This window comes from Apiospora marii (assembly GCF_038362585.1).
Source record: "Apiospora marii strain CBS 49790 chromosome Unknown utg000005l_segment0_segment0, whole genome shotgun sequence".
NCBI lineage: Eukaryota > Fungi > Ascomycota > Sordariomycetes > Amphisphaeriales > Apiosporaceae > Apiospora > Apiospora marii.
In genome coordinates this window covers 157,092-172,269 of record NW_027117377.1, presented here as the reverse complement: position 1 = coordinate 172,269, position 15,178 = coordinate 157,092, and the positions used below count along the sequence as shown (strand labels likewise).

Below are 15,178 nucleotides of genomic sequence, written 5' to 3'. Positions count from 1 at the left end.
TTCATCTCAAGGTCGATGCCGTTCCATTCCTTGAAGTTTTGAGCTGTCAGTTTCCTCAGCTACTTCTTCACGGCTTGAAATTGCCAGTAGAGTGCTCACGTCGTATCTGTTGGTTCTTCTCCATGCACATGTCCCAGTGTGGGGGACTTGTCGCACTTTTGGAGACGCGACGCAACGCTGCATGCACTTGCACGCCTCACCGAACCATCACTTCGGGTTTTGTGACTTTGGCTTACCACTGGATGGGTAGCAGTATGCGCCTTTAGATACGGGGCGTACATGTGCCGGGTAGCCATCCTGGTCTGATGTCGCAATTACCACCCCATAGCTGGCTGCCACGGGCGACCCGCGTCTTACTCGAAATTACGCAGTGGTTATTCCCGGCAGGCAACATAGACTCCCGGAATAGCATGTAGAGCGATTGAACAGAATACGGGAGGGTTTTTGGGCACGTGGCCATTGCCCTGGTCAAATTTGACAGGGCAACTCAGACTTTGCTTTTTCGTGCTACGGCGATTTATGATATCTCTAGTTGCGAAGCCATTGTTATCGGACACACAAGGATGGCCAATCGCGCTGTCGTGTGTGTCTTCAACCAATTTGTCGGAGTCGAGGGATTGGCAGAACGTAGCATCGAAGGGGCCTATCAATGGGCAAGTGCACCCGCTTCCCCTCAGTTCTCGTCCGGGAACCTGTCAGTACCCGCTCGGCATGGGTAAATCTAACCCAGGATCCGGGTTCTTGGTATCAAAAAGGGAGATTAATGCGAGATGTTATAGTTGCAGCTTCTTTCTGCGATCAATGTGCATAAATGCCTGCACGAACCCAGCAACAGTCCTGGCGGCCCAACCGGCCACTCTCGCGGGGACCTGGGAGCCTGACCATGGGTTGACTCGTCACATAGGCTGACCTGCAATTACCGACCCCGCCTTTCCGTTTTGGCGGGTGTACCCTGTGTTACATCGTCTGCAGAAGCGGGACGGGCGTGCATGAGAGCCTTATCTCGCCCGAGTCGCAGGTATTGTCCAGAGAAAACATGACATAAGGAAAAAAAAAGAAAACAAAAGCATGATGGTAGAGTCTAGCAATGATGTTCGACTCCTTTCCGAGACATTTGACAGATAGCTTATGTTACCTGTCAGAAAACACGCTGGTCCACTCGTGTCGGATCCCGCATCCGACTGTTTGCCCAATGATTGCTATTCATCGGAAGAGGGCTTTTCGGTGAAGCAATCTCTCTGGCAGGCTTGATCATCGCCGCATGATACATCGGGGCGGTTTGTATCGCTTTTCATCGGCATCGGGTCCAAGCCGATATCTGCATTGGCTCGCCTTTGGGTTGGGGGAACTGGAGGTGGGATCGCAACCGGGGCGGCAGTCCATGCTGTATCAGGGGTACATCTGTGGTGCCCGGGTGGCGTTTACGCACCACGCGTGCGGCCGACTCGAATCACCTGACTTGTGTAGCGAGTCCAGACGTCGAATCAACCTTTTACACTCGCAGCTAGCGTCAAACTCCTGCGAGAATTCACCGGTGAAGTCTCCTGAAGAACAATCAGGTCTACAGAACACCTATTATGCCAGTAGAATAAGCTAATTCCGTTGTTATTCCCTGGGGGAAATGGAATAGTCAAGGCGGTTTGTTCACACGGCCGCTTGGCGTTTGAACCATTTCAAGCTGGACTCAAGTGGAAGTTTACTATGAGAAACTACCCAAGACGCGATATTCCTCAAAAATGTGTACCTAGCTGTGTTGATCCGGGACTGGCGTCTCCAATGACTAAACAAAAACTGCCCGAGGCTGTTTCCTCTCCTCAGTAACAAATCAACTAGCCTCTTAGAATATTAGACAGCAATAAGCAAATTCGTTACTCGCAAAGGCCGTAGATTGCCACTCTCATCCTGGTAAAAGGGGCCACTCGGACGGGATGGACCGAAAATGTTCCGACACGGCGGGCCCACCAGAGCGGTACTCGCTACGAGTCATGATCCCAGCAGAAATAGGGCTACTTTTTAATATCTCGAGTCACCGATTTCCTGTATTTTGGCCCAGCTCGTCTCTTTTGGAACAGTGGGTAAAAATGAGATTCTTCAAACCCGACCCAAGATGGGTTTCCAGGAACTGCCACACGAGCTTCTCGCCAGGGTTGCCGATGGGGTGAGGTCTCCGGCTTTTCTTCCAAGCTCTCCGTTTGGAGGAGCCAAGATTGCTAACGCCTATATCTAGTTGACGAGCCAAAAGGACTTGACTAGCTTCGGCTTGGTCTCGAAACGGTTCCACGCCGCGGGGCTGCCTGCGCTATACAGATCCATCACCCTCACGGACTACGTTGCCAAAGAGATCGACACGGCGCGCGAAAAGGGGAACCTTTGCCACACCCGGTCTCTGGCGTCCAAGGCGGGGCTGGGCAATGGCTGTTTTCATGTCGCCTTGCCGTTCAATAAGAACAAAGCCAAGGCTCTTGAGGATGGCGTAGCCGGCAATGTTCTACCGATCATCGCGGCGTGCCCGGACGGGAAATTGCTCGAGTTCACGTCAGTGCTGCCTGGACGACGAATCGAAAACCCATAGTTCAAAGAAACTGACTCTCGGCAGTTGGGACTCGATGGCATGCGTGCCAGCTACGATACTCGGCAAGGAAGGCCATCTGAACACTCACCAGAAAAGCCTCGAATCCATCCGGCTCTTTACGGATCCCCGTTGCAACAGAACAAAGCACGGGGCCACGTTTGACGGGCTCGACCTGCAAGCCTTTGCCAACCTGAAACAGCTTTCGTGGGCGGGCGTAATTGGCGATGACGTGTACAGCCTGAGCGATGCGCTGGCCGGCGTAGCTCCCCAAATGGAGATGCTGGATCTCGACTTCACTTATTACAATCTGCCGCGGGCTCCGACCAACCCCGGCCTGAGTCAGGATGATTCTGACGATGAATCCCAATACCACTCCCTCTTGTCCAAGCTGTTCAGGCTGCAGCGGCCGGTGCCGCTGTCGCTCCCCGCCCTCCGCGACCTCCGACTGTGCGAAGTCGACTTCCAGGCTCCTCGCGACGTGCAGGGGCTCCTGGCCTCCGTCGACCTTGCCCGCCTCGAACGCCTCGAGCTCCGGTCGTGCCCCAACAGCGATCTGCTCCTGGCCCGCCTGGCCGCCTCCTCCTCCTCCTCCTCTCCCCGCCGGCTCGCGAACCTGCGGTCCTTCACGCTGCAAATGCACGACGTCGCACTTTCGACGTGCGTCGTCCCCTTCCTGCAGAGCTTCGCAGGGCTGCGGGACCTGTCCCTCGCCATGCCGCGGACCGGGGACGCGACGGCGCAGATCTGGCGCGCCGCCGCCGCGCACCACCGCCAGTCGCTACGGCGGCTTGTCTATCACCAGAGGTCCAAGGACGGGGAGGTGGGAGAGGCGCCGGGGAGGTGGAAGCCGTGGGATCAGCCCGACCTCTGTTTGCGCCGGTCCGACTTGGGGAAGGAATCGGGAGGAAATCCGCTTGGAAGACTGGATCTTCAGTCTCTCGGTCTCGGATGCTCGCCGAAATGGATGGTGAGCCTTTGTTTCCCCGGCGTATCACAAAGACAGTCGGCTGAGTGAGTCTATGGCTGATTTGACTGACGCGCCCAAATTTGACAGAAACGGATCGTTGCGTCCTATTGCAAGAAGTCTTCGCTTCAACTCCTGCATATGAGACGGTCGGGACCCGAGTTTGCGCGGATGGCGCAGATCTGGAAGGATGCGTGTTCCGACAAGAAAGGATCGCCATCCGAGCGCCAGGAGCAGATGCCCTTGGATCTTTGCGGCTCTGAATCCGATTGGGAGTTTGACGACGAGCAGTCCGACGAATCCAGTGGTAGTGAGGGGAGCATGCAGGCCAGTCTGACGATGGAAAAGGGCCGAGCGGGTCTTTTACTGCGGCAGATTTTGTCCCTTCTATGAAAGGGGTTTGTCTCATGCCGGATCCATTCGGATTCGGCAGGCCGCCGCCGCTGTCCGGTCATTCCGCTTGGGACAATGACGCAGCGAATAAAAATATCTGGAAGAATGATCTGGCCGAGTCAGAGCCGTTGGTGGACCTGTATGATCGCCCTGGGAAGCTGGGGCAGATCCAGGCCGACTATGTCCGGTTCGAAGAGGACTTGCACAAGTTCCTGCAGTGGGTGTTTGGGCCGCGGGGCGTCCGCTCCCTCCGCCTCTTTCACTACGGCGACTTCTCCTTCGACGGGCGGTTCAAGGACCACTGCAGGATCATTTGCCGGAACGAGACCCCGGAAGAACAAGAACAAGAACAAGATGGGGATGGTGGGCGGGAAACGGAGCCCCGGCTGTATTATCGGGAAGTGACCAAGGAGGATCGGGATGTTCTGAACTTGCTGGAAGAGGAACATGACTTTGTCACGGCATGCCCTGTCGACACTCTTTTTGGTGCACAGAAACCCAACCGCTCCTAAGAAACAGGGCGCGTGTTGGGGAAAAGTAGTCCAATAAACGAGTGACCGAGTTCAAGTACGCAGATCCAGCTCAGTAATTACCCCTTTTCTCATCACAAACAAAAACCAATCCCGATTCAATAAAACTTCTTCTCGTTCTAATGCCATCGATATCAATGTTTTCAACACGTCGAGCATCCCTCTAATCCCTGTCAATCTCCGCCTTGATCTGAACGTCCATAACATCGAGGCACGTCACTCTTTCGAGCGCGACTCGCAGATCGTTGAGTATCAATGAGCACTCTTCCGCATCCTGTCGACGTGGCTGCGGCTCGATTCGAAAGTCCCAGATGGACGAGGCATCGGGGCCGGCGTCGAGAGCCACGTTCGCCAACCGGTCGGCGTCTCGGTTTTGCTCGCGGCGGACGTGCCAGAACAGGACTTCGATGCCCTTGTTCGTTTCCAGATGGAGGATGCAGGCGGCAAGTTGTTCGAACAAGTCTCGGTTTGCCACCGGTAGTCCTCGCGCCGTCGTGAATCCGTTGTCATACCAGCGGAGGGTCCACTGAGTCATATTGGATACCAGGTAGTTCGAGTCGGTCTTGAGGATGACCCGCTTTAATACGGAGTAGTCGGGCTCGTGGGCGACGACGTCACGGACAGTCTGGAGGGCGCGCAGGGCCGCGCACAGCTCCGCCCGCTGGGAGGTCGCGTCGGCTCTTGGGAGGATCTCGGACTTGTTCCACTGGCGGCATCTGCGAAAGAAGACGCCGAGGGCCGCTCGCGCGCTAGGTTGGCCGTTGTTGCGGCAGGCGCCGTCGACGGCCACGACGACGGAGTAGTAGGGGTCGTTGGCCATTGATTTCGCCTCATAGTAGCTCAAGACCCTCCCCAGCTGTTTCTCCGGATCAAATGGAGTAGCCATGACTGGGGGTTTCTTGTATGAGTTTGCATCAACGACTGGTGGGAACTGCAATGCAAAATGTCGACGGGGTGGGAGGGCTGGTAGGAAATATTTTCTGCAAACGGAAACGAGTGTTTAAATATGGGTTGGTACGTCTGTGTAACGTTTCTCCAGCAAACGTCGCTGGGTAGATTTCAGAACCAGTCAGGCGCGAAATTGTATTTACGTTTTCACTAAGTAGTCGTATTGGTGCCAGTTCAATCAAAAGCTGATGTTACTTCCTTCAGGGGCGATTTAAGTCAGATGCTGACTTTCAAGAACAGTGTGCTCTCCAATATCAATTTGTATGACCGAAACGAGTGACTAGCCAGAATATTATCTTGTTGATGTTTTATGTTTCATTGTTGGAACATATCAAAGGGAGAGAGATACGAAGCAGTATTGTTCTTCTTTATGGCCCGCTGTTCACAATGGCCTTGTTTAAGTAGTTTTAGTTACGACTCAAACCCTTTCGGCTCAATGCCGAGACCGGTCAAAATATAGCTAGTGAAACAATTGTGAGCAGGGACTGTTTATAAGAAGAAAAGCACCCTGTCATCCATATTGCCCAAGGCAGGCATTGGCTCGAACAGCTTGTCACCAGAAAAAGAGAGAGGTAAGCAAACGAGCCGGTACCCCTTTTACTCGATCGTTTGGCTCGGTGCTGGGTAAAGTATTACCTAGAGACTTGTGTAAGCGAACAACTAGAGACAATGAACAACCTCAGGGCTCCCATTAACCCCCATCCGGTCGGCCTCAAGAGGCGATTTGAGTACAGGCTCGCGAATCGCAAGAAGAAGTTGGTGGGCAGAAATACGGGAGCCAACTCGGAAAAGCCGATATTTGTCACGGACCACGTTATCTCACGGGGTAGGTGGCCCGGATATCGACTGTACCGGCCCCCGCCGCCTCCTCGGCCTGCGCCCCTCCAAGCCGACGGAAGTGCGCCCCGGCGGTCGGCGCGCGTCGCCGCGCAAGCAGTCGGTGCGCCCGCGGCGGCGGTGGCCCAGGCGGGCCACGCGGCGGCCCAAGCACAGGTAGCCCAGGCGGCGCAGGGCCAAGCGGCCCAAGCGCAGGTGTTCGCGGCGGGCCAGCAGCAAGCGGCCCAGATACAGGCGGCCCAGGCGGCCCTGGTGCCGGTCCCGGCGGGCCCGGTACTCCCCAGCCAGTCCACGCTCGACGTCCAGGCCGTGCTCAGCTACAACATAGACGGGTTCACGTGCGAGGTCTGCCAGCTGTTCCCCGACCAGTGCGACGGGGAGGCGTGCTACGCCGAGTTCCTGCGCACCGACGCCCGGGACGCCGCGCGCAGCGTCGAGGTGCGCCAGACCCTCGGCCCCATGGGCTTCGGCCTGTACGTGAAGCCGGGCCACACGCTGGACCCCGGCGAGTGCCTGGGCGAGTACCTGGGCGAGCTGGTCCCGGCGTCGGGCCGCGGCAGCGGCATCCCCGACCCGTCGTACACGTTCAACCTGGGCGGCGAGAGCCCGCCCAACAACGCAAAGAAGGCGGCGGCCAACAAGAGCGCCAACGACGCCAACAACAGCAGGTACGCGGCGATTGCGCAGATCGACGCGCGCGTCCATGGCAACTACACGCGCTTCGTTAACCACCACTGCCGGCCCAACGCCATCGCCCGCCACGTCGTCATCGGCCGCCGGCACATGGTCATCTTCCGGGCGCGCCGCCAGCTGCGCGCCGGGGAGCAGATCTTCGTCTCGTACGGCGCCGGCTACTTTCAGAATAGAAGGTGCCTGTGCGACGCCGAGGCGGGGCCTCACAGGCCTGTAAGGTAAGTCAGGGCCTTTTCGTATAGAGTATAGCGTAACTGTTTTATCTTGTTTTTTAGTGTTTAGTTGGTAATAAAAGAGATACAATATAAGATATTTATGGTCTCATTGGCCGGGTTTGTAGATGAACTCGATACCCTAGTAGCCTTTCCCTCTATATGACCACTTGATAGCGAAAGCTCTCATCCCACGAAAACACTGTGTATTGTACTGAAAGGAAGCTTATTAGCTGCTCCTAGTCTTGCTCTGTTCTTGGGTGTCAGGCAACTTATCCACGTCTCATATACCTATTCCCTTGATGGCGAAAACGCTGCTCCCACCAGATTATGCCGTCCGGTCATACGAAAACTTACACCTATGTTTCCTGACGTGTCTCGATGGCATTTATCTGAGCGGTATTGGCATTGGCTAGACGTTGGCTGCTTCATGGTTCCCTGCATCCTAGGACTTGGCAGACACGGTGATTTCTTGCAGCGCTTGTTTTCATTGTTGAATTAGTCAAAGGGCGAGGGACAAGAAGCGCGACTAGGCTCCTTTATCTCCAGACTATAAGCCCTATTGACCAAAGCATGGCTTGCTATTCACAATGGCCTTGTTTAGGTAAACCCCACTCACCATATTGTTATACGTTTCAATTGCAACACAAGCCATTGTCTGTCGAGGCATTGTCGACGATGCTCAAAGTGATAGTTTCAGAAGCAATAGCGAGTAGGGGTTTACTATAAGAAGTCCAATCTCTCCGTTGCATTCGTCAAACCAGGCATCAGCTTTGACAATTTGAAAGTATCGAACAGGTAAGAAGTTGACACACGATTTGATACCCCTTTTTCGCAGCTACGACATTGGAACTCGGTTCGGTTCCAGGTATCTTACTGCCCAGACGCAAAGGAACACATAAAGTGTGTACAAGAAACCATCAAAACAATGGCGGGACCTCCTAAAACCCCAGGCAAAAGCTCCTCGGCCAAAAGGCCCGCGGCTGGACAGCCTCCCGGACAGCCCGCAGCCAAACGGCCCGCGGCCAAGCAGCCCGCGCCTAAGCAGCCCTCTCTCGGACAGCCCTCGCCTGAACTACCTTGGCCCGTACCCCTACTTCCCACGGCTGCAGCCGCACTGCCCACGCCCTTGCTTCCCAAGCCCGTACAGGCCCCTCCCGTACAGCCCGCACCTGTACATCCCGCGCCCCCCCGTGCATCCCAAGCCCGCTCAGGTCCCACCCGTACAGGCCCCGGTCGTGCAACTCCCGCCCGTAAAGGCCCCAGTTGTACAGTCCCCTCCCGTAAAATCCCCTCCCGTACAATCCCCTCCCGTACAATCCCCTCCTGTACAATCCCCTCCCGTACAGACCCCTCCCGTACAAACCCCGCCTCCGCCAGTACAATCCACGTCCGCCCAGCCCGCTCCCGTCCAGCCGGAGGCGCCCGACAATGGAGAAGGAAGCAGCCGGCCCAAGACCCCAGAACTCGACCCAACCTACTTCTGGTACAAGGACGCGCAGCGCCGAAACGTGAAGGTGGGCGCCCGCGACAAACAACCGCCCCGGTTCGTCACGGAGCACACCATTAAGCGGACGCGATGGGCAGCCCGAAAGCTGCGCCGGCCTACTCCGCCCGCGCCGCCGCCGCCGCCGCCCGCCCCGGCCGTGCGACGATCGAGCCGCATCAAGGCGCTGCAGGAGAAGGCGGCGGCCGAGGAGGCCAGGAGGCAGGAGAAGGCGGCCGCGGTGGCCATACCGGACGATGACGAGCCGGCGCCGCCGCCGCCTACCGAGGACGAACTGGCCATTGCGGCGGTGCTGGGCAACGGCCTCACGGAAGACGCGGGAGACTTGTGCCAAGTCTGCGGCTCTTGGCCCGAACGGTGCAGGGGGGAGTATTGCTACAAGGAGTGGCGGAGGACCTACGCGAAGGAGTCGGAGGATCGCGTCGAGATCCGGGAGACCGGCGACGCCATGGGCCTCGGCCTCTACGTGCGGCCGGGCAAGACGCTCCCCACCCTGTGCTGCCTGGGCGAGTACCTCGGCGAGCTCGTCCCCTACGAGGGCCGGGGGAGCGCCATCGAGGACCCGACGTACGTCTTCGGGTGGGACGGCGTCATGCGGGTCGACGCGCGCCTCGCGGGCAACCACACCCGCTTCGTCAACCACCACTGCCGGCCCAACGCCAAGTGCATGGCCGTCGTCATCGGGGGCCGGCGCGTGCTGCGCTTCCAGACGGCCCGGGAGATCGGCCCCGGCGAGCAGATCTTCATCTCGTACGGTGCCGATTATTTCAGGGACATGGACTGCTTGTGCGACGCCCAGCCTGAGCCTCACAAGCCTCCTAAGTGAGTAAGTCCTTTTTCGTATACTGTAGGGTAAGTGTTTTTGTCTTGTTTTTTGTTTTGCATTGTTTGGGTAAAGAAGCACATTTAGAACTTGCTCGTTCGCGCTATTACAAGAAAGAAAGACAGATATATAAGAAGAAAGTGTTCTCGCTCCATCCTCTTGGCTTCAATATTGTATTTTCAATGGTCTCCTCGAAAAGTGAACATCCTTGATTGCCTTAGCCTGTGATAGTTATATACACACTTTGCCACCATCAAGACCTTTGCCGACTCGGTGCGCAGTCATTGGGCGCCACCAGGGTCTGGGTGGTATCCGCCGAACAGGCCATCATTTGGCAATGCCGAGACGAGTCCCTCATGTTCTTTCAGTAAACCCCAAAGGCCTTGGTCGTCCTCCGTCACCTCGCGATAGAATCGAGTTTCCGCGTCTCCAGCCGCCGCCGCCGCCTCGGGCGTCTCATTGCGGCACATGACCTTCCAGTATCGCCGATAGCGGCCTCCATGGGAGAAGTCGCCGTAGACGAATAATTGTAGGGAGCGGATGCCGCGCGGTCCAAAGACCCATTGCAAAAAGGGATGCAGCTCCGAGCGAATGACGTCCTCGGTCTTATAGATGGGCAGAGGGATGGGGCTGTCATCGGGATCTTCGAGAATGGAGTCAAGACCCGAGCGTCTCATATGCAGCAGTTGCAGCGAGCTCTTATGGCAGAAGGGGGAGACTATCGGCATCTGTGACGGCACGTTAGACAAGTGAGCGTGAGGGGTTGGGGGTATGCTTCAAACGCTTACCATCAACTTGGGCGAGCACCCCAGGCCCAAACCGCGAAGGTCCAACTGGCAAAGGGGGTTGTTCGACCCATCGCCCTCAAGATCGGCCGTCTCGGACAATCCCACGTTCAAAGCGTCGACGGCAGAAACGCCATTCTCTCCAAACGCTTCCTCTTGCAATTCCCCATTCCCGTATGCACCCGTGAAGTGTTGTCGTTGGTGGTAACCGAACTGCCGGAGCGTCTTGCGATGGCGACCTACAGCACGCCAGACGCCCGTCGTCAGCCCGGCGGCCTCATTCGAAATGTTGATGTACAGCTCCTCCAGGCCCTCGAAACTCTCCAGGAAGGCGATCCAGATCGTCTGTTGCTCCTTTGCAGGGAGTGGCGAATAAGAATAAACAAGATTGATCTCCAAAGTTCGCAGCTTGCTGGATCCAGACGCGGCCAGATGCTGGAGGACGCGCTCGGTGCCGGGGCAGAAGCGCAACTGGAGATTCTCGAGGTTGGCAAAGTCGATGGAGCGAGCGATGGCGAAATTGTGTGAATTGAGGTCGACGTTGGATAGAGAAAGGGTCTTGAGAGCAGGAAACACGAGGCTCCCCGGACGGTGCAGCCGAAGCACTTTCTTGGAGAAGAATGGTAGAGTCCTGCGAGGTCTAGACCCTATCATATAATCCTCGGTCAGATACTCATGCCACTCCGGGTCGAGCTCCAGCTTCGTAAGTCGGGGTGCGCACTGCCGAAGCGCTGGCGCCAAAGAATCGTACTCATGCGTAGACAGGCCAGCCCAGGAAAGCTCCTTTAGGGCCGGAAAGCTCCGGAGCGCAAGGGAGGGGACGCCAGGGTGATGCACCATATCCTCGCCCAGTGTCTTGGTACAGTTCCCGTACGTGATGAGTCGGATGGATGCAAGCTCCTGTTGGTTTTCAGCCAGGTAACCCAAGGGGCCGAGGATGGCCTGAGGAGGGCAGACGCCCGCTTCCCAACTGCGATAATAGTGAGTCAAACAACAAGCAGACAAGTCGAGTGGTTATCGGGCTGCCCACCTGAAACTCCGTAACCGGTTCTTTTGGCAAGCTTGGAGCACCGTGAGGAGATTGATCGCTATCTGGTTTTCGATACGCTGCCCCTGCGCCCCCAAAATGTGATAGCAGCGTTCAGACGCACCACGATGGCTATCTTCACAGAATGGAGCTCTGATGACCAAAGACTGGGTAGCATGGAGGCGACCCCTCACACAAGCTTGGATGAGTCTTCCTGGGTCGAAACATGCTAGAATTGGGTGAGAGACATCGTCGGGATACAAAATTCCCTCGGGGCCGAGGCTGATAGATTGATACAGAATAGGCCACGCCGCAGCGTTGATGGTTTTTGACACCAGGCAAAGGGTCGTGAGGTCTCTCTTGCTCGTCAGCTAGATCGCGTACTGTGTTAGCCGGGGTAACTTGTCGCATTGAATGGATTCGGACGAGCCATTACCTGGCTAACGATCATACGGAGAACTTCATTCGGCATCCGCTGGAGGTCCATCGCGCCTTGCTGAAATGCGAAGCTCAGTACGGAGTAGCCAAAAGGTATTGTCCAGAAAGAGAGGGGAAATAAAAAGGAGACAGCGACAGATAATGGTAGTAGTTGAGTTGATTGGGAATGCCTGGAGTCGCATGGATGGCGAATGTGACTTCCAGAATGGCCGCTCAACGCGTGTCGCGAGCCAAAGGTGGGTTGCAATTGATTGCCACGCAGCCCCTCTCTACAACGCGGTGGAGGACGGGGGTTCAATCGTCCGTTCACGACATCGACAACTACCCCACTACCGCCCCAGATGGTCCCTCTCGATCCCGATACACCGGGCAGCTGCTGAACATCTGTTCTATTGGGAAAGGATTGACGGTCTTCATATTTACTATCTACTTACACATGCGCGACGCACCTACTCAGTGACATCCAGCTCGTCGTAGTGTCGGTAGATACCCTGTGAGTACGGCTGCCTGCGGTCGCTGGCGAGGTACGCCTGGATCTTGGGCCGCGCCTTGACCGCCTCGTACAGCGCAAACACGCCCTTGTGCTCCTTCTCCATGAGCTTCATGGCCTTGGGGAACATGAACTTGAGGCCGTCGACGCACTAGACACGTTTTGTTAGCCCGTCATGGGTTCTCGAGTCATTCCAAACAGGGTAGTAGGTCAACTCACATGGAACAGAACCAGATCTGCGTACGTCAGGCGGCCCCCGTACAGCCAGGGCCCCTCGCCGCTGGCCTGGCCCTGGAGGACCCTCTCAAAGTACCCCAGGAACTTGGGCAGGCGGTTCGCGACGTAGTCCCGGGTCCGGCGCAGGCTCTCCTCCTTCTGGTCCTCGTAGTAGAGCCCCACGGCGATGGGGTGGTGGCAGTCGTGGGCCTCGTTGGAGAGGCCGTCGAGGGCGGTCAGCACGAGGGCGTTGAGCCGGTAGATGGCGTCCTCGTCTTCGTCGGCAGAAGGGGCCAGGCCCAGGCGCGGCGCTAGGTACATGAGGATGTTGGGCGTCTGACTGATGACCAGGTCGCCGTGGCGCAGCATGGGCGGCGCCAGGTACGGCGGGTTCGCGTCGTCGCCTTTGTTGGATTCGCCGATCATGGACAGCACCGGGTCGGCGCCTCCCTGGCCGGGCTGGGCGGTGTCGGTGTAGGTGGCGCCGCCCTCCTCGAGAGCGAGGCGGATGTGCTCGCCGCGGCCGGGGATGCCGGGCCAGTAGATGAGCTCGTAAGGAACGCCGTCCTTGGAGGTCTTCTGGCGCTTGGCGGCCGACATGGTGGTGGTGGTGAAGGGTGAAGTGAAGGTGCGGGGTGTGACTGCTGAAGTTGGCCGGAAACTCCGGTAAGTGGTGGAGACTGGCTTGGGAAGTGAATTGAACGCTGCAATTGCTTTAGTTGGGGCTGGGGAAAAGAATCTGCATGAGAACATGAACGGGTTTCTGGAAAACTTGAGAGAAAAGAACGGGAAGTAATTGGGCAAACGTCGGAGGAGACGAATGTTGCAACCTGTCTCATCCTTTACATCATAGCTGGCCCGGGAAAAGTAGTACCTGCATGGCACTTTATTGCGGGATGAGGGGCAGTCGGCTGATGGTGGGGTTGTCGTCTCGACACGGGCTGCGGGCGGCCTGCCGAAAGCCCGAAGCCCCTCGAACAGCATCAACACTCGTTCTGACACGATTCGATCACCGTGATGAATGAAAAAGACAGTATATAGTCTATCTATTGACGTCTGATCGCTTTGGGTTTTTAATAGAGTAGGCAATGCATTCGAATTGACTCAAAACTCGCAAACCCAGTCGTCCGGCACATCGGGGTAAAGCACAGAAGTGCCTCCCCTCACTGGCTTCTCCAAAGTGGGTGGCGGCATGTCTCGGATTTCCTGGGGTATGCAGTCGATCCGCTGCGTCCCCTTTTCTTCCTTGAGGACGATGGTCAAGCAGCCATCTGTACTCACATCCCAAAAGACCCCGCCGTGGTAGGAATGCGTATCCAGGCCGCGCTGCCAGTCCTTCATCTCCAGAATGTGGGTCATGCCGTTGTAAGAGGGAATGTACCCCAGCAAATGGTCCGTCGCCGCCGCAATGTTGCTGTAGGCGCCCAGGACCTTGTGCTCAAAGTCGACGTACTGGCCGTGCTGAATATAAGTGACCAGGTAGACGGGGCGCGACCCGGGTGATGCTGGGCCGGCACCGTTGCTACCGGATCCGCCGCCGGTCGCCAGGGCCATGGCCTTGTGCACGGCGTTGGGAATGGGAATGTTCTCCAGGCCGGCGATGGCGCCGGCGGAGCTCGACGCCGGGTTGTTGCGGGATTGGCTGACCTGCTGGAGCAGCGCCTTGGGGTACCCCGCGTCCTGCCAGTTCTTTATCCATGCACTCGAAGCTCTGGCGGCAGAGGCTGAGATGCGCGGTGGTTCCTTTGGAGACTGCTGTGGTCAATTGCGAAATTGGTCAGCAGGTTCCCAAAAGCAAGGTAACACAATCGGCAGGGCATTGCTGACAGTGACGTTACCCCTCGACGATGACGTCGCATCGGCGCTCTGCACTGTCGCCTGCTTTTTGGCAGGGGCAGCTCCGACAGGCTCCTCGTTCTCGGAGTCGGAGCCGCTGACAGACAGCTCTGAGAAGGGATCGTGTCTAAATCTTGCCATCATGAAGTTGTGTTGAAAACTGGAGTTGATCTCAAGTCAAGAGGCCGCTGAAGCGGTGTTGATGCCCGAAACCTGGGAGCTCGGTGACTGGGGCTTTTGCGGGGTCACACCAGCTGTCACCGAGCTACACCGTAGAGCAAATGAGAATTGGCCTTGAACAATTGAGTGTCCGGCATCTTACTCGCAATTGCAGCAGCGAAAAATGAGAACGAAAAACACGCCTATGATAATAATGCAATTGAGCGACACTACCTATTCTCAACCAACAAAAAAAGCGCAAAAAAACTAGCTCGTGCCCTGGATCGAACAGGGGTTGCCAGAATATTGATGGTTAATCAGAATCTGGAGTGATAGCCACTACACTACACAAGCCTTGTGACGAATCTGGTTTTCGCTGGATGGCAGAAATCTTGTTAGACTCCAATAAGTACCTAAGCCCCTTCAGTGAATAAGCAGCCAGATCCAGAAGAGGGCATCAACTGGCAAATAACTACGCGTTTCGCGTCATTACTCACTTGCACGGGCGTTCTTTGAGTTCATTTCGGACATCTAAATGCTAAGGAAACACGGTTCATAGACGCTGTTGTTCAAGCGTTCACAAGCACATGAGAGGAATGGACAAAAATGGTAATATCTATTGCACATGCCCAGATCAACTTGATTACATCTGTGGTCGCCAAAAACATCACCAGGGAGCGTCCCAGCTATTTGAACGTTGCAGCAGATCCGGTGGAGTGTGTTGTGATCGGCGATACGCCCAAGCAGA

The 15,178-nt window shown here is 56.5% G+C and overlaps 8 protein-coding genes across 8 annotated transcripts; 4 read left to right on the top strand and 4 right to left on the bottom strand.

Moving 5' to 3' along the window:
• Positions 1-2,107: 2,107 nt before the first annotated feature.
• Positions 2,108-3,929, top strand: PG985_007946 (uncharacterized protein; the record flags this gene model as incomplete). The annotated part of the gene is made up of 4 exons (XM_066827714.1): positions 2,108-2,158; positions 2,228-2,535; positions 2,597-3,560; positions 3,627-3,929. The coding sequence occupies 4 exons, from the start codon at positions 2,108-2,110 to the stop codon at positions 3,927-3,929; spliced, it is 1,626 nt and encodes a 541-aa protein (XP_066682626.1).
• Positions 3,930-3,943: 14 nt separating this feature from the next.
• Positions 3,944-4,441, top strand: PG985_007945 (uncharacterized protein; the record flags this gene model as incomplete). Its single annotated transcript, XM_066827713.1, has 1 exon — positions 3,944-4,441. One exon carries the CDS (start codon positions 3,944-3,946, stop codon positions 4,439-4,441), a length of 498 nt encoding a protein of 165 aa, XP_066682625.1.
• A 181-nt stretch (positions 4,442-4,622) lies between these two features.
• Positions 4,623-5,345, bottom strand: PG985_007944 (ribonuclease H-like protein; the record flags this gene model as incomplete). Its single annotated transcript, XM_066827712.1, has 1 exon — positions 4,623-5,345. The coding sequence occupies one exon, from the start codon at positions 5,343-5,345 to the stop codon at positions 4,623-4,625; it is 723 nt and encodes a 240-aa protein (XP_066682624.1).
• Positions 5,346-6,076: 731 nt separating this feature from the next.
• On the top strand, positions 6,077-7,159 carry PG985_007943 (SET domain-containing protein; the record flags this gene model as incomplete). The annotated part of the gene is made up of 1 exon (XM_066827711.1): positions 6,077-7,159. The coding sequence occupies one exon, from the start codon at positions 6,077-6,079 to the stop codon at positions 7,157-7,159; it is 1,083 nt and encodes a 360-aa protein (XP_066682623.1).
• A 918-nt stretch (positions 7,160-8,077) lies between these two features.
• On the top strand, positions 8,078-9,482 carry PG985_007942 (uncharacterized protein; the record flags this gene model as incomplete). Its single annotated transcript, XM_066827710.1, has 2 exons — positions 8,078-8,323; positions 8,379-9,482. 2 exons carry the CDS (start codon positions 8,078-8,080, stop codon positions 9,480-9,482), a joined length of 1,350 nt encoding a protein of 449 aa, XP_066682622.1.
• Positions 9,483-9,760: 278 nt separating this feature from the next.
• On the bottom strand, positions 9,761-11,104 carry PG985_007941 (uncharacterized protein; the record flags this gene model as incomplete). Its single annotated transcript, XM_066827709.1, has 2 exons — positions 9,761-10,207; positions 10,268-11,104. The coding sequence occupies 2 exons, from the start codon at positions 11,102-11,104 to the stop codon at positions 9,761-9,763; spliced, it is 1,284 nt and encodes a 427-aa protein (XP_066682621.1).
• Positions 11,105-12,178: 1,074 nt separating this feature from the next.
• Positions 12,179-13,035, bottom strand: PG985_007940 (cytochrome P450; the record flags this gene model as incomplete). The annotated part of the gene is made up of 2 exons (XM_066827708.1): positions 12,179-12,370; positions 12,439-13,035. The coding sequence occupies 2 exons, from the start codon at positions 13,033-13,035 to the stop codon at positions 12,179-12,181; spliced, it is 789 nt and encodes a 262-aa protein (XP_066682620.1).
• A 504-nt stretch (positions 13,036-13,539) lies between these two features.
• On the bottom strand, positions 13,540-14,412 carry PG985_007939 (uncharacterized protein; the record flags this gene model as incomplete). The annotated part of the gene is made up of 2 exons (XM_066827707.1): positions 13,540-14,190; positions 14,263-14,412. The coding sequence occupies 2 exons, from the start codon at positions 14,410-14,412 to the stop codon at positions 13,540-13,542; spliced, it is 801 nt and encodes a 266-aa protein (XP_066682619.1).
• Positions 14,413-15,178: the final 766 nt, after the last annotated feature.